This window comes from Sander lucioperca, chromosome 1 (genome assembly GCF_008315115.2).
Source record: "Sander lucioperca isolate FBNREF2018 chromosome 1, SLUC_FBN_1.2, whole genome shotgun sequence".
Taxonomy (NCBI): domain Eukaryota; kingdom Metazoa; phylum Chordata; class Actinopteri; order Perciformes; family Percidae; genus Sander; species Sander lucioperca.
Genome location: NC_050173.1, coordinates 32,766,248 through 32,787,768, shown reverse-complemented (window position 1 = coordinate 32,787,768; position 21,521 = coordinate 32,766,248). Strand labels below are relative to the sequence as shown.

Below are 21,521 nucleotides of genomic sequence, written 5' to 3'. Positions count from 1 at the left end.
GGCCAGCTGTAAGCTGTGATAGTGCTTTGCCTCTAAATATAACAGGCACTAAGATGGACTGATACGGCCACAACAACAGACAAAGAAATGGTGAGAATAAAGGAGGCATCTTAACACCGAGGAGAGAAAGACGGGATACAAAATGCCATCTGTACACATACAAAAAGCATAAGTGCTCAGCGGTTGATAATTGTCTTTTGATGAAATTTTTTGTGTCATAATGTGTTTGCATAATATGACAATATCCATGCAAGTTCTGGCATTCACTACACACAACAGTATAACAACCACAACACTGCTGTATGCCAACTCAACACACCAAAACAAAACCTTCCAGCATCAAGACCCATCTGCCCAGACACAGCAGCGGGAGAAACCCACTTTTAGAGCTAATCTGTGGGTGTGAGCAGCAAACATTGCCCTGGAGGTCCGGAAGTCGACTTCAGACCGCCACCCCACTTGAGCCCAGGACGCTCAGGGTGTCTGTGGCATGATGGAGTGACAACGTCCCCTCTGGATGAAATTAAAAACTCACCACACCATCGCCTCCCCTACCCCACCGTGCTAATGTGACACACACACACACACACACACACACAGTGCGTCTCACTATCTTTGTGGGGACCCGTCATTGACATAATGCATTCCCTAGCCCCTTACCCTAACCTTAACCATCACAACTAAATGCCTAACCTTAGCTCTTACCCTAACCCTAACCATAACCTAATTCAAACCCTAATCTTAAAACCAAGTCTTAACCCTCAAACAGCCCTTTAAAGTTGTGGGGTCCAGCATTTTGGCCCCACAAAGCTGTCCAGACCCCACAAGTATATTGTATGCCCAGTTTTTGGACCCCACAAATGTAGTTAAACAAGAACACACACACACACACACACACAAACTCCTGCAAGAGGGAGATATCCCCTGCAGTGCTAATAAACTCTCAGCCACATATGCAGAGCACACACACACAGCCACAGAAAGCTCCAGAAGTGTCTTTAAACGTCACAGCAGAATATTCTCACAGGAAGCTTGAGCCCAGCTGTCATTGACACACCCCCCCCCCCCCCGACAAGTCATGCATGCACACTTACTTTTAACTACAGCTCCTGTTTTCCTCCATAACTCTCTACTGTAACTCAAATGTTGGCCTACATGGGTAGAGTGAAAGCTCCATATCCTATATAGCATCCTCTATGTTGGATTGTGTGTTAATAATGAAGGTGAGTGTAATGAGAGTCCCGTGGGTCCAGCTGAGCTTCTTGTAGGCTGATTCAAGGGCCGGTTGTGTCAAGCAACTGCACTGCAGTTTTTATTGCAGCTTCTTTAGTTGGTGAAGTGCAGGACTAGTAGGCCGCTAGTTCATCTCAAATTTGAGTCTAACCGAACTAGGAGGGTCTGGCAAAGCGAGAGTAAACCCAGCAGGTATATGACAGGTGTAAAAGATCCAACATGCAATGCAGCAAAAAATGCACCCCATTCTTTTGCATGAATGAAGTCAACTTATGTAGGGTTTGGACAACGGTTGTACGGAAAATAAATACGCAACAACAAATAAAAAATGTGTTATGTATATTGTATAATATACAGTATAATTAATAGAATAGGTAAATACACTATCGGGCTTCCTTTACTCATCTGCAGTTTGATATTTGTTGTTGTTTCTATGATGTTCATACATGTAAGTGGTGGAGTAAGTATTAACATACTTTACTTAAGTAAAAGCAGCACTACTGCAATATAAAAATACTCCATTACAAGTACAAGTCCTGTAATAAAAAATTCACTTAAGTAAAAGTACTTAAGTATTTTTACCAAAATGCCCTTTTAGTCAAGCAAAAGTACTCATAATGCAGAAAAATGGCTCTTGTGTGTATTGTTTATTATATTATTGGATTATTAATACTGATGCATTAATGTGTCAGTAGCATTTTAGTGTTGTAGGTGGTCCAAGTGGAGCTAATTTGAACTATTTTACGTGTCGGGTAGTTTAATCTAGAACTGCATCATATTTTGTGAAGCTGTGAAATAAAGATAGCGGAAGAAATTGCAAGATTTTCATCTGAATTGTATAGGAGTAGAAGTATAAAGTGCAATAAATTGTAAATCACAACTAGTATCTGAAATTTGTACTTAAGTACAGTTCTCAAGATACTATTTATTTACTTTTCACCACTGCAATAAACTGACATGGTGTAGAAACATAAGGGCTAAGATGTCTAACTTTTATTTTAAAATCTTTTGGTTCATCTGTATGAGATGTTTTTGTTGTGTGTGATGTTCATACAGGGTATACTGAGAGTAAGAAAGGAAAAGAAGAGCAGAATAAAAGATTAAAAGACAAATCTCTCTCTCTCTCTCACACACACACACACACACACACGGTACTCTTTCTGCTGAGTATGAGCGATGACGTTCTCAGAGGAATTCCCAAAGCTGATGAGACCAGCAGGTGATTATTAAGCTCCTTTTTTTTTTTTTTTAAATAGCTGCCGATACTTCTTCTTCTCTCACTTTAGTTTTTGGTGTTGTGCCTGGTTTGTATTGAATGGGAGAGCAGACACTAAGATGTTTTAGATTACTTGAACATGTCTTTGTATACACGCCAGTATCATCCACTCCACTAAAGCTCTGGTAAAAGCACCTGTCAGATAAAGTGACTGAGTTTTTACACACACACACACACACACACACACGAATTACTGCCATCTAGTGTTCATTAATGGGAAGTGTTTAGGTTGAATAGTCCGGAGTAAAGCTAAGAGTTTCATATTTAATCATCTACACTACACAGCAGGTTTAATTAGACAAATGTATTGTCACTGTCATATGAAAACCATGCATCTCCAAAACATTAACTTTTCATGAGATAAGACTCATTTTCAGCTTTGTGACGATGCATTTTTCACATAAATGAATGGGGTTAAAATGGTTTATTTAGCTTAAGAAGCCCAAAAATAAACACTTCAGTTTATTGGAAAAATTCTTAATCACCAAATTGTGAAATGCATGTTTGTTTGTTTTTCTGGACAGAAACTTTATTATTGATTCTATTCGGATTTTCACAAAAATCCATGAACCAAAACTGATGTTTTCACCTCTTGTATCAGTTTACATACACACACACACACACACACACACACACACACACACACACACACACACACACACACACACACACAGGAATGACAGTTAATATTATATAAACATTTATTCTCTGTACAGTCATAAGGAATCAATAGGGAATCAATATTTTCTGTTACTGATAGAAAAATACTTTTGCTGCACCATGATCACTCCACACCCGTACATCCAGTAAGTAGCAAAAGAACATCATATGTGTTGTGAACATTGTATAAAACAATAGGACCGTGCAAACATGACATCTATTAGGTATGAAAAACAAAGTGTCACTCTGACAAAAAGGCATACAGTTTGTGGTACATTGACATTTTTTATAATATTCTTTACAAAAAAATATCAGTGACAATCTCTTTTTTATATTTAATCTTCTAGACATCAATAACGACTGTGTGCAAATTTCCGAACTTAAATAAACCTGTGTTTGAAGTAATCCCATAGACCTGTGGAGAAGGAAACAGATAAGTCTTTGGAGTGAATGATTTTTTTCTCATATTTGGCTTCATGTGTAAAAATCAAGTAAGATGACCGGGTACAATGTTGCTTCGGCACATTTTACAGCATCTGTTGCTTTAAAAAGGCTTTTGATACAGTAATTGTCCCTTTAGCCAGCTCTCAATGTCACAAAGTCCAGAGAGGCAGCAGCGGGGATCTCCGACGAAGCAACATGACACATGATCTCTCGGTGTTAAACACAGTGTTAAAATGTGCAGCAGATGCAGACGTCCCTCCAACATTTTCTTTCTAACAATGTTAGCAAATGTTGGTGTCACAGGCAGCTTTTGACAATGTGATTGACTTTTTTATCAGTTTGTCAGGATTTGTTTGATTGGCAGCCACTCTGGCCTATCACCTGGCAGTCTCAACATCCCAAACCATTCAAAAGGTGAATCCAGCGGGCGGAACTCTGAATCAGGAAGTTCTTCCAACAAGGATCAAGCGATTCTTCACCTGCTTTTAAATGCAGATTAACTCTCAGTGCAAAAACAGGGGTCTTTTTTGTATGACATTGTTTTGAGGTATAGCGGCCAGCCACAGGTCACTATGTGTAAATAAAGTATAAAGTGAGACAACGTGAGATTTCTCTGATTGGTTGACCTGAGCCTGAGGGTATCCCAGCAGTGTGACGGTGTATCTCCCTCGCTGTCTGCTGAGGTGGAGGTTAGGACGGCCCCTCAGAGGGCTGCAGCTATACATGGCTGTGCACTGAAGGGCGGACACACAGGACAAAGGGAAAAATAGATTGTCACACAGAACAGAGGAGAATGAATAGTGTTGGTATGAAAAGGTACCATCAAAGGGGACATATCATGAAAAACTCACTTTTCAGTGCCTGTGCACACACATTTGTGTATCTAGAGTGTTGCCTACCAACCCACAAACTGTGATATAAGAAAACCCCGTCAATTTGTGTGAGCTGCCTAGATCAGAAAACATGACATTCAGCCAGCCATTCAGATTTGGCTCCCTTTCCTATGCCACATGCAGGCTTGTTGGAATATATCGCCCCTCTTCTGAGTATCTCCACCCACGGCTTGAGAACTACCTTTGCAAACACTTACTTGTTGATCTTTGCCAACATTACCTTTGCAGTAGTCAGGACACTGAGAGTCAGTGGTGGTCTGTTCTGACTGAAGTCCTGTACATGGTGTGGACAAAGTTTGAAGTGAGACCATTAGAGCCCAGTGTTTGGACACTGATGTGGACTGGGACACTCAGATCGACATTCTCCAGAATACACTGTAGAAAGAGAAACAAAGTATGCAGTACATGAATTGCTGTTATCAAGTTTCATTTTTTAGAGTGATAACAGGATACAATAACGCACAGCTTTTAAGAGAGTGATACCTTGGTGCACGCTGAACTCATGACCGATTTGTGGAAGTCCCCATCGACAAACACCTGAGAGGTGACAAGAAATAATAAGTACAAGAACAAACAAATAATAAAGTCCATGTAGTTTGCTCTGCCTACCCTGTATCCATACACAAATGTGCCGTTACTGCAGCCCAGCTCGTCGAGTGGCGGCCTCTCCCAGCCAATCATGAGGCTGCTCTGGCCCACTGTTTTGATGACCTCAACAGAGCGAACCTCAGCTGGAGCTTCTGGAGGTGATCAGACAAAGAAAGATCAAGCACATTACCCTCTCTTGCTTGTACGATGCTTGTAATACTGCAAACACAGGGTACAATACAAGGCACTCTAATCTATAAATCTCTTTTAACTTAAATTAAATTATACCACAATAAAGTAATATAACAGGACTCACTGCATACTGAACTTACTAATGAAAAGGGAGGGAAGGGGGTGGGGGGTGGGAGATGGGGTTAAACCGTCTCTTTGTTAGTACCTTGTTTCACAGAATGAATCTTTGTATTAGTTTCACTTCATGGATGAGGTGTAATATGTATCTGTTATGCTCAAAATCCCACAAATAAATCATACAAAAAAAAGAGCTTACTAATGAAGCCAAGTGGTTTATTAAATGTTTAGTCATGTACTGCAGTGTCTTACTCTATGTGTGTAATAAACAGGACAACATCAACATTTTATACATTTCAAATACGAGAGACAGAAACAGAGAATGGTCCATACAGTATCTAAGCCGGGTATAATCACATTGCAGGTGTGTACAAGCAAAAAGTAATATTCCACAATCGTAAACTGCAATATTGTGCACCGAAGCTATAACTCGTACATGTGCAACGTTTCAGCAAATGCTGTTTTATTGTCAAATCAATACAGGCATTTCAACTTTTTATAAAACCAAGAATTTCTTCTACCAGGACTTTTAGTAATGGTGTGTTCTGCCTTTGTGTAAATAATCTTGAATATTGAATATGTGCATTACCTGGTTTGGGTCTTGCAGTCTTGGTCTTTTCAAGAGCAGCAGTGGACTTTCTGGCTGACTTGTTGGATCTCTCAGGAGAGCAATGAGCAGGTTGAGTACAGGATGCAGCAAATACAAGTCCATGATATGCCGGGGCAGCACCATCCGTTTTAGAAAGCATGTTAGAATGATTAGCCTCGGAGGCAGTTGATATGTTAGGGGCAGTTGTGTCTGAGGCAGTGGTTTTCGGATCAGTGTCAGAACATATTAAGACACCAGGGTCAAAGGTAGTGGTCCTCGGAATTAGAGGAGTAGAAGCTGTATGTTTAGCATCAGATATGTCAGTGATACCAGTCATTTTCTGTGTCAGTTTTGGGGATGTTGTTACATTAATGTGACTGCAAGAGGTGGATTTGGCTTTGCAAGGCGCCATAGTGGCAAAAGGAAAGTTAGAAGAGCTAGAAAGAGCAGATATTGTAGTTTTAGATGTATCTGCTTTAAAGTTTTGGTTAGTAAACATGTTGGGACTGAATGCAACATTAGCAGATCTAGTGGCGACTGCATTAAAAAGTGTTGTTGACTTATTTGTGGTCATCACTGCTGGAGTGTGCTTAGCTTGGCTCACAGCAGCAGCGGAGACTGGGAGAGAGTTGATACGTGGTATATTGGAACTGAGGCCCTGCTTCTTTGTCTGAGTGGCTGGTCTCAGGTCTGCAGGAGCTGAAAATGAGAGACTTTTCCTGGGCTGCTGCCCTCTTCCTCTGTTCACTGGATCCTTGAAATGAAGAGAAAAACATTTATTAGACGCATAGTAACATAAACTAACATAATATCTGGCTAGATGTAATCTTCTGTGCATACATCTTCACGTCTGGTGAGACTTACATACTAAGCTGCATCTGTGTAATGACGAATGTTCAAAATACTTCAGTGTACCTGATAGCTGCTCATTAGAGTCTTCTGCAGTTGCTCATGTAGATTGATGATCTTCTCAGGACTGCTCAGCCTCCTGCTCGGACTGACAGGTGTGCTGGAGGAGGGAGGAGTCGGACTCAGTGAGGATCGAGTCGAACTGGGCGGATCAGTGGAGGCCTTCCCTTTCCTATCCGGGTGATGAAATCCAAATTTCTCTGGTCCACTGCCCGAGGCAGAGAGCTGGGGTGGGATTGAGAAAAGGCATATCAGTGTTTCAGTGTGCAAATAGTATTTCTCCCAATTTAATTTAAGTTACAATTTAAAGTGCAAACAATTGTTGTCTAACATTTTAAAACACTGATATGTTAATGTCAAATTAACTGTGATAACTTGTAAAGATGACAGTAAAGAAATGACTCTGCGGCAGCTTCGTGCTCACATGTACATTGAAACATTTTTGCTTATAAACAGGGGGAATGATTACAGCAAGCAAAAACTGTTTCAATGTTGATATGGGCATCTGATCACTGTTTTAAGACACACTTGAACAATTGTGAACCTGTCATTCAATGCCAGTGCTTTAATTAGGACTACATTTCCCATAAATCCAGCTGCAAACAGGATGTTTGCTACTTTGGTCAAAGATTTTTGAATTGTAATGTAGTAGTTCACAATATCCTGCGCATTTGGAAACAAATTAAAATCACATTTTAATCTGAAGCCCATATTCTATGCTCTACCTATTGTTGGAAACCCTTCCTTTGCATTGGCAAATTTAGATAATACTTTTTAACTCTGAAAAAAGGCGAGCGTCCATACAATAGGAGATCTGTACATCGAGGGGGCACTTTTGCTTCTTTTGCGCAGATACAGAGTGAATACAAACTACCACAAAGCAACTTCTTATTTTATTTGCAAGTAAGAGACTATGTCAGGAAACATCTACAAAATGTTGATACGTTTATAGGCTCCAATCGTGATGCCTGCCTCCAGCTCCCATCATGCTCAGAAAAATGTATATCTCATAAATATGACACCTTACAATCTATGAGTTCAGTTGATCCTACTCCGTTAAACATGAAATGGCAGGAAGAAATGGGTATTGGATCTCGGACACTTTGTAGGAAGAGACCCTGGAGCACATCCATCAATGCTCTAATAATGCAAGGCACTGCTTAATCCAATTCAAAATTCTACACCGTCTTCATTACTCTAAGGAGAGGTTGCACAAAATGTTCCCTGAGATTTCCCCTACTGAGATTTCCCCTGACACACTACTCCATAGTTTTGCCCTGTGTCCTAAAGTTATGGCCTATTGGCTCAATATTTGTAAATTAATATCTGAAATACTTAAAATTTAATTAGAACCAGAACCACTCATTATTTTGGGAAAATCTGAATATTTAAGAAAATTAAAAAACGGCCAGCAATGTTTCCTGGCCTATTGTCTCATCACCACAAAGAAACTGCTTCTCACGCACTGGAAAAAGAAAGATGTTCCCACAGCTAAGATGTGGCTTAGTGATCTTACGAACATGCTAAATTTACAAAGAATTAGGTACACTCTTAGGGGAAAACTTTCATATTTTGACAAGGTGTGGCTCACTTTTTAGGTTAAAGAGAACTGACAGAAGGGTAGGGTCGGGGGAGGGGAGCAGAATGAGTGTATTTTCTACATTTTGTTTTACATTTTTTTGTTATTGTTTAGATATTTTAATTTCAGTTGTTACTTCTGTTCTTTATTTATATGTTCTAGAAAACGAAAGAGAGCATTTTATATCCTGGTTCACATTCACTGTGTGCATAGTAACATGCTCAATAAAAAACATTTGGACAGTCAAAGATTTTTGCTGTACTTAAAATAATAAATATGTCAGAAGTGATTATCTTGACACTTGTCTTGACATTGTCTTTTTCCACAATCTGTCATTGTGAAAACATATATCTATCAAATATGAATTTCGTAGCATTTGTTTTATTAATTCATGCATGTTAGCCCAAAAAGACAATATACTATGGAAGCCGGGAACTGCTGCCTATCAGGTTTATTTATAGAATTATTTTACAAAATGAATGCAGTTATGGTGTATTGCTGTTAAAATGCTAGCCCAAGAAACAAAACAAGCTTTGAAAATGAAAACATACTTGAATACAAATTAGTTTGTAATTTCCCACCTGTGCTGTATTGGTGATGAAGCTCTCTTTCGGTGCTGGAACAGGTGATGGTGTCGCTTGGACACGGGCATGCTCATGCACTGCTGAGGTTGGCACAGGTGAGTTTTTCTTTAGTGGTCCTGTTGGTGCATGAGTGACTTCACTACTGCAGTCTTGTCGATTTGTTGTGGATTCAGCTGTGACTAAAGATGTGTGTTTTTCACTTTTTAGTTCTCTACAGTTTACCCCAGATTCAGATATGAGTCCATTTTGGTGTTGCTGATTTACAAGCGGGGATACTGTAGAGCAAGTCTGATCAGGTGTGAATCCACTAGTATAGTCTTGGAATTTGGAAATAAATCCTGGTGTAAACCCAGTACTGTAATCCCAGGTCTTCCCGCTGCTCCCTGGTGTGAATGCTGCAGTGTAGTCCTGCAGAGCAGCGTCACTGAGCAGCTGCTCAACCTGCTGTGTGAGTGTAGAGTCCACACAGCCTCGTCTGTGCATAGCCTTCATCATCTGAACCAACAAGCTGTTCCTCTCCTGGCACTTCACCACCAGGCAAGACAGCTTGGCCTGTTATTGGATGTCAGTCAAACTCCACAGCTCAGAGCAGTTCAACAGAAGTATTGACACATGACAACAAAAGCTGTATCTCTCTTTCCTCACCTTTAAAGGAGCTATTTCCAGATCCGTCTGGCTCCTCTTTTTCAGGAGTGCATCATACTACAGTACAAACAAAATAAATAAAAAACACACATGATAACTACTGTTTATAAAATACAGATAACAACTGATCAGCACATAACTAACTGCTTTGACTATCATTGACTGCAAAGCCACAGCTGACTTTTAACACCTTAGCTCTGATGTCGTTGTAACGTGTCCTGAGTGAGATGAGAACAGCGCTCAGATCATCCTTGCTGCCCTGCCCTCGTTTTAGAGCAATATACTCTGAGTTTAGCTCCTCTAGAGCCACCGTCTGTGGACACGCACACACACACGCACACAGGTTTTACATAGTTTTTGTTCAGATTCAAGAATCAAATTTATAACAGTTGCATATACAGTACAGGCACTTAGAGCTAATCTATGGTAAATATCAAATGAAAAAGAAAGATATTCTGTCTTTTTTTACCTTAGCCTTGAGCTGAGCTGTAAGGATGTTGTATTGCTCCTCTATTTGCACCTTGAGTGACAACGCATCAGTCTTCTCCCTGACCAGGCCTGTCAGTTTGCTCTGCAGCTCCTTCACCTGCGGCAGACATAAACACCGGTTAGGTCTAACAAATAAATAAGAGACAGACACAAATAACAATGCATTAGTTTGGGTGTTCACCTGGAGGTAAAGTTAGTGAAAAGCAATACCAAAAACAACAGGGAGTCTGAAATACGTGGCATATTTAGAGCTTTAACTCTATGTGTGTGTATGTAATGTATGCATGTTGTGTTTTTCGTTTTTTTTTGCTCATGGCATTTTTGTAATGTCTATTTGGTTAAATACCTGCGTTATGAGGCTGTCATTTTCCTTTCTGGTTTCTTCCATCTGATTGGCTACATCTGTCAGCCTCACCACCTTCTCAGCTGCTTGGGCTGACTTTCTCTCTGCCTCCTCCCTCCTGACTTCTGATTGACACAATTCACTGTGCAGCCTCTTGATCTGAACATGCCACAAACATAAACACAAACACATTAAGTTACGTAGTGAACTCTCCAATCCCAACTCAAGTTCCATAGAGTTCTCTATCACCTAAAGCTTGTGAGTGGACTTCGAGTTGGGGTTGTTTGGTCCAACTACTATTATTTAGTTTAATAAACAAGTGTCTCAAGTAAATATTCTCTTCTTTTACAACAAATGTCCACAAATGTTAAAGAAGGTTAATGTTAATGTGTAAACTCGCATCTACGTTGCTCTGGTCCAGTTTGTCTCGTTACATCTTTAGTTCTGCTCCCAAATCTTCAATCTCCCTTATCAGATCACTTTGCTCCTGTAGTCCATCCGTGTTGCATTAAGTACACAGTGATCCAACATAATGATACAAGATGAACCACATTGCTTAAAAGGATATTTAAAGTGACACTAACATAATGCATACAGGCATTAATCACACCACTCTTAATACCTGTGCAGAGCTTTCCCTGTGGTCATGAGTCTGAGATCTTTGTGCAGCTCCTGTTCCATCAAGAGTCTCAGTCTTCTTTGTCGTAACAGCACTGTTTGGATTCAGCAGATGCTGCTTCTGATTCCTCCCCCCTGTTTGTGTTTGGCTGGGCAGAGCCGCGTGGAGGCTGTTTCTTTCCTCTCTTAAGCCTTGAAGTAACAGCTTTATCTGCTTTTCTTCCTGTTTCAAACAACTGATTGAATGTTCAATTCGTTCTTCATCTTCTCTCAAACTGCTAACTGATTTTACTAACTTGTCCCGGTCTTCTTGTGAAGGTTCCTTGCCTCTCTGTTCCTTCAGACACTTAAGGGAATCAGTTAGTTTGTCTCTCTCTTGTTTCAAAAGGATCACCATCTGGCTTAACCGGTCACTCTCTTTCTGTAAACAGTGCAGTGACTGCATGATTTGATCTCTCTCTTCTTTTCCACTTGAGAGAGATTCTAAAAGTTTCTCTTTCTCTCTTTCGAGACCAGATAAAGACTCTTTCTCCTCTTTCAGGCTACACATAGACCTTATAAACTGGTCTCTCTCATCCTTCAGCCCACGGACTGTCCTGGTAAGCTGCTCTCTCTCTTGTTTGAGACCAGCAAGAGACTGAGAGATGCTGTCTTTCTCCTCCTTCAGTCCCCAAACTGCCCGGGTTAACTGCTGTTTCACTTCTGTCTGTGTTTGGACTGAAAGAGCTACTTCTCTCTGCTGCTCCCTGAGAGCATTCATGCAGCCTGACAGTTCCTCTTCTTCTGTTTTGAGACTCTGGACAGACTTGGTCAGCTGGCCCACTTGATCAGTCAGTGAACTAACATGCAGACTGCTTTGCAGGCTATTCTGCAACGGATCATAGTGATTATCATGTTGAGAACCAAGTGAAGAAGCTGCACTCAAATCGTTTGGTTGTTGACTGGACACCAACTGTGGTTCTTCCTCTTTTAGCCCACTTTCCACCAAACTGTCCCCACATTCTTCTAGGTTCTTCTGTTGAAAACGTCCTAATATTGCAGCTGTATATTCACTTTTCAATTGAAATCCACCAAGTTCCTTACCAACCTGTGATTCCTCCGTACGCTGTTCACTCTCCATTAACCTTTGCTGTAGCTCCATGATGGTATTAAGATCATCCTCAGTCTTCTTGGTGAGTTCGGTAATCAAACACTCTTGTTCCCGTTTGTCCTGCTCCTGCCTGACTCTGTCTGCCTCCAGCTTGGAGATATGCTCCCTCAGCTGTGTTTGCGTCCTCTTGATCTCCTCATCTCTGAGCTCAATGTACGCCAGAAGCTCCTGGATCCGTTCCGCCAAGGCCCGGTTCTCCTGATTCAGGGCCTGGACGAGATCATCCTGGGCGAAGGCGAGACTGGTGTTATCTTCAGCTCCAACACTGGTGGGTAGTGTGCTAATCTGAGTATGCAAAGAGGTAAAATTTGTCATTTACTGGAATAGTGTGCAACTGTAAGTTGGTCATTTCAGCTGTATAAGAAATGTGGGAACACTGCAACCCCTGTGACATACCTTTTCTCTTGAAGACCCCTGCTCCGCCTCTGCTTCTTGTTCCTTTTTCCTGAGTTGTAATTTCAGTTGTGTATTCTCTTGAGCCATCCTCTGCAGCTGCTCCTGTATGTGCTCCAGGGAGACCTCCAGCCGGTCACGTTGATCTTGAAGTGCTTCGAGATCCTCCCCCAACCCCAAGCTCCTGTAGGCATCCCTAAGGGCATCAGATTCCTCACTAGGGCTTTCCTCCAGGTTTACGATCCCTTTGGAGTGCCAGGTCCCCAGTTCAAACTCATCCAGTGTATCTGTAGTCAGGGAGAGTGACTGGAGGCTGGGGTTGGTTTTGGAACCGAGGTGGCAAAAGATTTTAGATGGAGTTTCTGATTTGGCAGATGACGAGTAATCCTCTGTGTTGTTCTGCATGCTCTCTGCTGTGGCCTGGTGGTGAACAGGTGGAACTGCAGATGAATGAGGCTGGCCTGTTCCCTCAGCCGATGTAAGATGTTCCTACACAGGAATCACAGTTGTGAGTCAAAAGTTGTGAATCATTTATGTAAAAATTAAAATGACAAAACACTTAATGATATACCATAATCCAAATTCATGTCTCTCAGTCAGCTATAGTGAAATATTGGTATTTGGATACACCTGTATAAGCATTTACAATAGAGGAGGTGGTTATGTAACCCTAAATCCTCGCAACAGAGCTTTCTCTTTCTGGGAGCATTCACCCTTTTCATGCTGTAATACCTTCTCATGAAATAACCAGAAGGAATTTACAACGTTAAGCCAAAAATAACACCAGATTTAATATTTATGGACATACATATAGATATTCATGGCAGTATTATAAATTTAATGCGAATTTGGTTAGATACGGTAGCAGTTTTACTTTTAAATGACGTGGAAAGATCTGACAATAGAAAATGTCTTTCTAATATCATGATAGAGCAGCTTTGTCTCTTGAGAACAGGACACCCATTGTGCAGTCGACCATCATGTCTGTTTTTGAATTGTGCTTGTGAGATATCCTGTACTCTCACGCTAATCATTCCACCTTAAAACAACTTTATGCCGTTCACCTCTGTGCCCTGCATTTTATTACAGGAGATAAATATTGTATTCATCACTGTGTATTGTGTGAAAAAGTAAGCTGGTCCTCACTAGCAACAAGAAGTGAGCTATACACACTAGCATGTTTGTTAACAATGTCTCCTACTAAAGCTGCCTCAGCATATCACATCTCTTCTCAGATTAAAACTACAGCTCATCAGATGAAGATCAGGACTAGCTGAATCTAGATACCCCACAAATAAATACTGAACATGAGAAGACTGCCTTCTAGTACTTTGAACCATATAAATCAAATGAACTAAATATGACATTAAAACTATAAAGTCTCATCACAATGGATGAATTCAAACTTTAATTTTGGACCTTTTTAGAGATGGCTGTGTTTTGTTGTTTTGCTATACTCAGGTATTGATCACAATGCGACTACCTGATTTAAATAAAAGTTCTAATAATAATCACGTCTTACGGACCTCTCCAGAACTCCCCACTGGGGAATGTCCCATGGCAGTGGTATATGAGAGACTGTTGGACCCAGGACCCGGACATGTGGACTCAGGCACCGCGGATGTTTGGTTAGCTGCGTCCGTAAGACTCTGCTGGAGTCTGTGGTTCTCCTCTTTCAGCTCTTCAACCTCCTCCATCAAGGAGTTTTCAGACAGCTTCAGCTGGTGCACCTCTGCCTTCATCTCCTCCACCTTGCAGCCTAGGAAGTGGCTGTTCTCCTGGGCCTCCTGGAGCTGCTCCACCAGTCCCCTCCGCTCTGTCATCCCTTCCTCCTCTCTCTCCAGCAGCACCCTGAGATCCTCCTCCAGGCTCAGGATGAAGCCCTGCAGCCTGGCTTCATTTGAATTTTGTTTTGTATCTTTAACTCTTCCCCCCTGTGTCTCTTTTTCACCTCCTCGCCCTCCTTCTCTCTCAATTCCCACACTTGGCTGCCATTGCCTCCTCCTCTCCTCCTTTCTCTCCTCCTCTCCTTCACCCTCTCCTCTCATGGGAGGCAGCCTCCCTTGTTCTTCCCAGTGTGTTACAGTCTCGGCAGTTAATCTGACTGCACTGATCGTTGCCATGCCAGTGGCGGCACTCACAGTCATGTCCAGTAGCTGTTTTTCTAAAGTGTAGATCCGGTTCTGTAGGCTCTGCTCTCTGTCCCGGGCCAGGCTGAGCTTGTGCTGGAGTTGGGTTTTATAATTCTCGAAGTACTGGGACTGGCGACTCATCTCCTCCTCTTTGGCCTTCAGCTGCCTCTGACAGCGCTGCAGTCGATCCCTCCAAACCCGCTCCCCTCGCTCCTTGTCCTGGGTCTGGACAGGAGGGAAGAGAGAAGGATGGAGACAGAGAGAAATATTAAAGAGATAGATACAACAGTGGAGTCTGGAAAACCAGCTCCTGAGTTATCCTTGTTATGCCAACACGGTTACTCAAAGCTTGCTTTACAACATGTTTTAACCTGATGGTCTCCTGAACATTAATGTCCTCTTAGAATATGGATTAGTTTGTGTGTTAGTATTGCAAAATTAGTTGTCTTTACTGTAGATGTTATCTGTTGTGACCTTTGTCTACTTTACTGTGCATGACCAATCAAACCAGTTTTCCCACTGGCAATTAACAAAGTTATCTATCTATTGAACCACCACAGTGTAATTACTTAAATGCAGATATACAATGAATATTTATCCCTAAAATTACAGCAAGTCTCAAAATTTGAAATTGAAAAAGAAAATTTAACTTGGAAACGGAAAGTGTTATTTCCCTTTTTTTTCCCCAGGCAAAAAAAACTTTATATGGCAAAAACAAAATAAGATACTTTATCAATTTATAAGAAGAGACAAAAAACGTGTACTATGTATGTTGTATCTCTGTCACTTTTTGCCATGTTTTTGACTGATCTACAGACAAATGAAGTTTTGTCACATTTAGCTTTAAACTTGCATATCGAAATCCATTTTAACATAACCTGGCCTTCGTAGCACCGCTTGTAATTTTAATTAAATTACTCCAGAGTGAAGGTCCTTGTCCATTATGTTGTCTATCCTTTGTACAATGAACAGGCATTTAGTCCAGACCTATGGAAGGTAAAACCTGTGTGACTAAAGTTAAGCTGCAAGACTCACACATCCCTTACAGCTTCAGTTTGTACACCCGTGCCTATTGATGCTTGAGATCTCAAGCACTCACCATGGTCCTGACCTCCTCCCTGAGCATGTGGAGTCTCTGGTCCAGCCTCTGGGAGTGTTGCATGCTGGGGAGGTGGGAGGCAGAGGCTAGCTGATAGAGCTGTAGCAGCAGGCTCCTCTCTGACCTCTCTAACTCTCTGATCCCAACACCACAACACAGACAAGCTCACATTACATCATCTTAAAGTTCACACAAGTTTGCACATTACATAAAGCTGGAAGGTTGAATAACTTAATCTTTTAATTCGATCTAAATATCTACACATTTGATTCAGTTTTACCTCCCAATGCGAGAAGAACAGATGAAAACATGCAAATAAAATCTCCCACAGCGAGTAATTCCAGGGGAGATGTTAGTAGCAGCGTGCTCGCATGCAAGTGTGCAGTGCAGTCAGGTGTGTGTGTGTGTGTGTGTGATATGCGATATCACCTTGGCCAAAAGTGAGTATATAGTAGCAGGTGCGTGTGTGTGTGTGTGTGTGTGTGTGTGTGTGTGTGTTTCACCTGATCCCCTCTCCCCCAGTCTCTCACCTGTTCCTCAGGTAGCTGTCAAACTGAAGGGTTGAATGTGCACTCTGCTCCAGCTCAGTTAGCACTGAGTCTGTTACCACGGTAACAGAACTGCTTCCGGTGCCCATCATGTCTGATGATGTCTTGTGATCCTCCATTGGTCAGCCTGTGCCAACTAGGTGAGGTTTACCTGTGGCACAGGAACTGATGGAGTCAGACTTACTCAGTTCAGTAAGCAAAAAAAGGAAAACTGTTACACATCTTCTTTGTGATGCTTGTTTTGTTTTGCATCTACACATCCGTCATAAACACACAGCCATTGGCAAAGATAAAAATAGACATAGAAAAAGATACACAAGCATAAAATACAGTCATCTATTATTCACCAAGTCAACAGCTTGGTAGCAAGTTGTCAAGCACAGGTATCTCTCAGGTTACCCCGCCTCCTAATCACCCTGTCTCCTCCTGCACCGCCCACCACATCTCACAAACCCTCCAACCCAAAACGGGATAGGAGGATAGGTTCACATTTGTACTCACATGCTCATATGTGCACTGAAACTGTTTTCTTGTCGCTGGAATCATTGCCTGTTCATACTGCCCGTTAAGAGATATGGGTAGCTGACTATTGTTACCTAATAAGCTAGTAAGCTAGCAAGCAAGTCTGGCTAATGCATAACTAAATACAGGCAAGAAAACATAAGTCAATGAATAAACAATTCACGTTTGTATAATGAGAAAATTATTAATTTGCAGATTTTGTTTTCTGGTATTCTTCAGTATACCTTAAATAAGCGGTTGGTAAAAATCCAGGTACAAAGGAGTAAATTCTCAAAGGTAAACTTAAATAACAACCTGTTTTTTGCGCTCCACTGATTGTAGTTTCATCTCCTTAATGCAGCAACAAACTTCCACAAAGTTCAGCTTCTGCTCTGTGAACTTAGTTTTGCTGTTGTTTCCTTAGAAACACCACGGACGTTGGACTTTGCCAGAAGCCTCCATATCCAGTTGGCACTCAGCTTGTTCACCCCCTTCCTCAGCACTGTGTTTTCGCTCTTCTTTCTCTCCTCCCTCCATCTCTCCTTTTCTATTGTCCGAGTGGGCATTCTTTCAACTGAGGCTGTGGCTCTTCTCCCTTTAATAAATCCTCTGATTCAGAGTTTTCTCTCAGTAAATCCACATGTTTGCTTCTCACAGAGGAGTTTTTATGTTCCAGGTCCAAGAACCACTATAGTAAATGTTATTTAGAAATAAATCTCACTTTAATCTCATGTATATTTGTTTACTTATTATAGTTTCAAATATGTTTGCATTCCAGGTAAGGGTCAAAAGTGCACATTTTTCAAAAAGGCCATGGGGTTTTTGTGATCTGTCTACAAATGCATAAAAAACAATTAGGTTTTGTTCCATCCTCGCTTGCCTCCACAGCACCTTAATACCTAAGAGAAAGGAAACATTGTTAAATGATTCCCTCATCATTATTGTTGTTATTATCACCACTATAACTGTGTTAAATACTGATATGATACAGCAAATAAAGGTACTACCTGATGTGGGTCCACGGTCACTTTCATTAAGGCCAAAGAATAAATGCTAAAGAGAAAAACAAAAATAGGAACAAAAACTAAAAGGAACACAAGGGGTTTAATCAACAGGTGAAAAAAAGGGAGAGAAGAAAAAAAGAGTGTCAAGAAGTTAATAAAATAACACACGAGTACGGTAGATGTAAACTCCTTCACATTCTCTCTTGCTAATCTTTGTCTAGTCACGTTACAGTTCACACATACTCCACCAGCCACAACAGAAAGCTTTCTTAGAAAGAAACAAATATGATGTGAATATGTACCTTTTCCTCTATTTCTTTTATTTGTCTCTTTTGCAAGTCAAGCCTGGTCTCCAGCTCTCTAATTCTCTGCAAGGCAAAGACAGACGTGGTTAGGTATATGTTAGAATAAAACTTAGACCATTTGGCCAGATCTCATACAATCTAACAAAAGAAACGGTTGTTAAACAGTTAATAAGACCGTGATCCAACTACTCCTGTATATGCTCCAAATACTCTGCCTCTTTCCCATAATGCCTCTGTCTCCATGGTAGCTGTGCTGGGTAAGAATGAGCTGCCATGGCAACTGAAGAGCAGTTCTAACATTGAACAGTGGAAGTGACTCCATCTTTGAGACTTTAAACCCGAGCAGCTTTTTCACTGACTGTGGAATAACAGTGTTCACTCTTTTACCTAGCTACAGTGTCAGTAAGTGTGTTCAGGGTTCAAAAAGGAGGATGCAAATGAATTGGCAAACACAAAAGGACAGACATGGAATTATAAAACTAAAACACCGGCTTTTTGATTTAATATCATCTGCTCCAAATGTATCTTTGGTGGGGCTGATGCTAAATGCTTCAACCAAACACAGCTTAATCTTTCATAAAAACAAGCAGTTTAAGTCTTAATTATTAAACCACTGAGTCAGCCAGGAGACTGAGAGTGTGTGTAAACTAAAGCCCAACTGTGGGAAAGGGAACAATTTTACTGGACTTTTGGATCCATCTATAAACTATCAGTAGTTTCCATAGATGTATTTAGTTAGTTAGTTAGTTAGTTAGTTAGTTAGTATATTTAATCACTAGTTGATTAAAATTAGTTTTAAGTGTTTTGTGGTTAGAGATTAGAAAACAATGTTAGTACGTTACAGTACAACTGATTCAGATGAAGTTTAAGGTGCAGTGATTGTTGACGTACTCAATGAATCACATATACTGTTTGAGCCATGGGTGTAAAACTAATGTGAGGGCAGTGGGGTGGAGGGCTGCTGAAGTGGGGTTGTATTTAGATCACAATGACACACACACACACACACACACACACACACACACACACACACACACACACACATTAAATTCATTCGGTCTCATCTTTTCACTCTTCCACTTCTATGTATGCAGTTACAGATAGGGTTACAGGTTGCACACACAGGGATACTGCATCTTTCTCATAGCACCAGAGGTCTGCTGGGGTCAGACGTTTCAGACAAGTACCAGGGGTCAGATTGAGGGATGGCGGGACGCAGTAACCTGACTCGATTTATTTCAAGCCTTACCTCCTGGGCCTGCTGTAGGAGCTCCATGCGCTCCTGTAAGATCTGACTGTCAAACTGCCGGCTCTGCCGGAGAATCTGACGCCGCAGCTTCTCCACAGCTAGCCTCAGCTCCTCCCTCTGCCTGTCTGTCAGCGACTCGGCCACCGCCTGGCAGGCTGGCTGCTCCTGCTGCAGAGCGCTATACAGCGTGGCCTCCAGCTCCTCGATCCTCTGCACAGCCAGCCACATACACACATATACAGATACACACACACACACACACACACACACACACACACGCACACACACACACACACACACACACACAGGTGGACGTGCACATGCGCATGCAAAAACACACACAGGCATGCACAAGCACACACATGGAGGCACGCACACAAACAAATACACATACGCACGCAAACACACGCACACACACATACACACACCACTGTGACCATGGCAGATATGAGGAACACTGTTCCACTTTAAATTGGGGGTTATTTAGGCTCGACCTTAACATGGTAACTTTAACAACACAAACCATCTTTTTATTCTCAGTCTCCTACAGATGCCTGACTGGTCCTGCAAAGTTACCATGTAAAAAACAAGCTTTAACCAGCACAATATAAAGTGGGTCCATAAACACAAACAAACCCCAAAACTGACCAAATCTAATGGTTAGAACTATATGGAGAGTGACGTAAGTGTTAACTTCTGTTTCCTGGATATGGTCTATTTAAGTCAGTGGGAGGGGAGAATGTTGTAAGATCATTAAGGCTAACAAAATCTAACATTAAAATCTTATTAAACCCATTCTAACATTTTTCTTCAACTTTGATAGTTGTCTACTTGAACCAAGTTACACAGGATATTCATAAAGGCAATATATCTTCATATTTTCTACAATTTTAGAGAGAGTAAATCAGTGATTTTTTTATCAGTGATACCTCAGAAGATAAAAGAGCAATCGGCCAATAAACAAGAAGCCAAATACCAATTCAGTGGCTTACATTGTTGAATTTAAGACTTCAGTGGTAAAAGATGCAGTATCCCAACACAATGCAACAAATTTACAAATCTTTATGGAGGATGTTGCATTCATGATGTTTAATGGGGTTCCAAATGTTTATGTGTCACGCTGGAATGACAATGTGGCACCCCTGCATTATTCACTCACTTTTTCATGAAGCATTATTTCTTGTACACAACCTTGGTTATTGTTGCAATTAATATAAACGAGTGCATTTTGTCTGTTTGAGAGGCTTTGGCCAACTTTTATATAAAAGGGACAAGGTCATACTGCTTCAGGCTGCGTACCATGTAGGCCTGATCCAAGGCCTGCTTCCTGTAGTCCAACTCTTCCTCGAGGAATCCCTTCTGCTTACTGAACAGCTCCTGCAACAAGATGTGATAATATATAATACACAATGTGGTATCACAACTGAATGGTAGAGTACAGAATATACTGTACAATCAGGAAAACTGTGAGTGGTAACATTTTACATTTGGGCAGGCTTTTTGACATTAAAACAGCAGAAAACAGACAGCTTGTTTTGGGTATATGACAGTGAAAAGTCAGATATATGATCCTCTTAAATTTAAACAGACAGTCAAAATGTTAGAGGATTGTGTACTCTAATGGTTCACCTTGTCATTTTCCAGGTCGATCATCTTCTGTGTAAGGGCAACCTCTGTGCTATCTATCTGCTTCAACCACTGTACAGGGAGGATTGGGGCGAAAGAGGAAAGACGAGGGATTAATGCTTTCTCAGAAGCTAACGGTATTATTTTCATCCATATTTTACTTAACAATGACTCAAATGTAGTGACTGTTTTCGAAATAAATGAAGTGTTATGGCAATGTGAGTCCGCTGAGTGCCAGTAAAAACACTTTCACTCACCTTTTCACACAGTGAGATCACCGTCCCTGCTTGGATCACCGCCACCTGCTCCTCATTTCTGAGATTCTACAAAAAAAACACAAGGAGTTATCAGAAAT

General features: G+C 41.2%; 2 protein-coding genes across 4 annotated transcripts in view; both read right to left on the bottom strand.

The window, feature by feature from the left end:
* Nucleotides 1–3,501: 3,501 nt before the first annotated feature.
* On the bottom strand, nucleotides 3,502–17,519 carry LOC116052529 (trichohyalin-like). 3 transcript variants are annotated; one of them, XM_031303297.2, is made up of 17 exons: nucleotides 17,298–17,519; nucleotides 16,464–16,632; nucleotides 15,934–16,075; nucleotides 14,229–15,059; nucleotides 12,706–13,191; nucleotides 11,164–12,594; nucleotides 10,545–10,700; nucleotides 10,179–10,295; nucleotides 9,900–10,022; nucleotides 9,710–9,766; nucleotides 9,062–9,616; nucleotides 6,908–7,126; nucleotides 5,993–6,746; nucleotides 5,116–5,246; nucleotides 4,990–5,043; nucleotides 4,727–4,881; nucleotides 3,502–4,347 (listed from the first exon to the last, which is right to left on the bottom strand). In XM_031303297.2, the coding sequence occupies exons 2-16, from the start codon at nucleotides 16,598–16,600 to the stop codon at nucleotides 4,753–4,755; spliced, it is 5,322 nt and encodes a 1,773-aa protein (XP_031159157.1). In that variant the 5' UTR covers nucleotides 16,601–16,632; nucleotides 17,298–17,519; the 3' UTR covers nucleotides 3,502–4,347; nucleotides 4,727–4,752. The 3 variants fall into 3 exon arrangements, with proteins under 3 accessions (XP_031159157.1, XP_035858524.1, XP_035858523.1); XM_036002631.1 differs by having other exon boundaries at nucleotides 15,934–16,069; XM_036002630.1 differs by lacking the exon at nucleotides 17,298–17,519 and adding an exon at nucleotides 16,983–17,200.
* A 131-nt stretch (nucleotides 17,520–17,650) lies between these two features.
* The window catches only part of jakmip1 (janus kinase and microtubule interacting protein 1), a 28,645-nt gene continuing 24,774 nt past the window's right edge, over nucleotides 17,651–21,521 (bottom strand). Inside the window, exons 17-23 of the mRNA XM_031303298.2 lie at nucleotides 21,424–21,489; nucleotides 21,170–21,238; nucleotides 20,840–20,917; nucleotides 19,541–19,750; nucleotides 18,289–18,354; nucleotides 17,990–18,066; nucleotides 17,651–17,881 (exon numbers count right to left, since the gene is read on the bottom strand). Of these exons, the coding sequence (XP_031159158.1) occupies nucleotides 18,016–18,066; nucleotides 18,289–18,354; nucleotides 19,541–19,750; nucleotides 20,840–20,917; nucleotides 21,170–21,238; nucleotides 21,424–21,489 (540 nt within the window). The 3' untranslated portion in view covers nucleotides 17,651–17,881; nucleotides 17,990–18,015. The remainder of the gene's footprint in view (nucleotides 17,882–17,989; nucleotides 18,067–18,288; nucleotides 18,355–19,540; nucleotides 19,751–20,839; nucleotides 20,918–21,169; nucleotides 21,239–21,423; nucleotides 21,490–21,521) is intronic.

What these genes read in the sequence shown, in the direction of transcription:
- LOC116052529 (XM_031303297.2), bottom strand. Translation starts at nt 16,600, where the DNA reads ATGGAGGATCACAAGACATCATCAGACATGATGGGCACCGGAAGCAGT. An exon ending in GACAGCTACCTGAGGAACAG is followed by an intron (nt 16,076 to 16,463) that starts GTGAGAGACTGG and finishes TTGTGGTGTTGG; the next exon opens with GATCAGAGAGTTAGAGAGGT. An exon ending in CAGCTCAGCTCAAGGCTAAG is followed by an intron (nt 10,023 to 10,178) that starts GTAAAAAAAGAC and finishes GCGTGTCCACAG; the next exon opens with ACGGTGGCTCTAGAGGAGCT.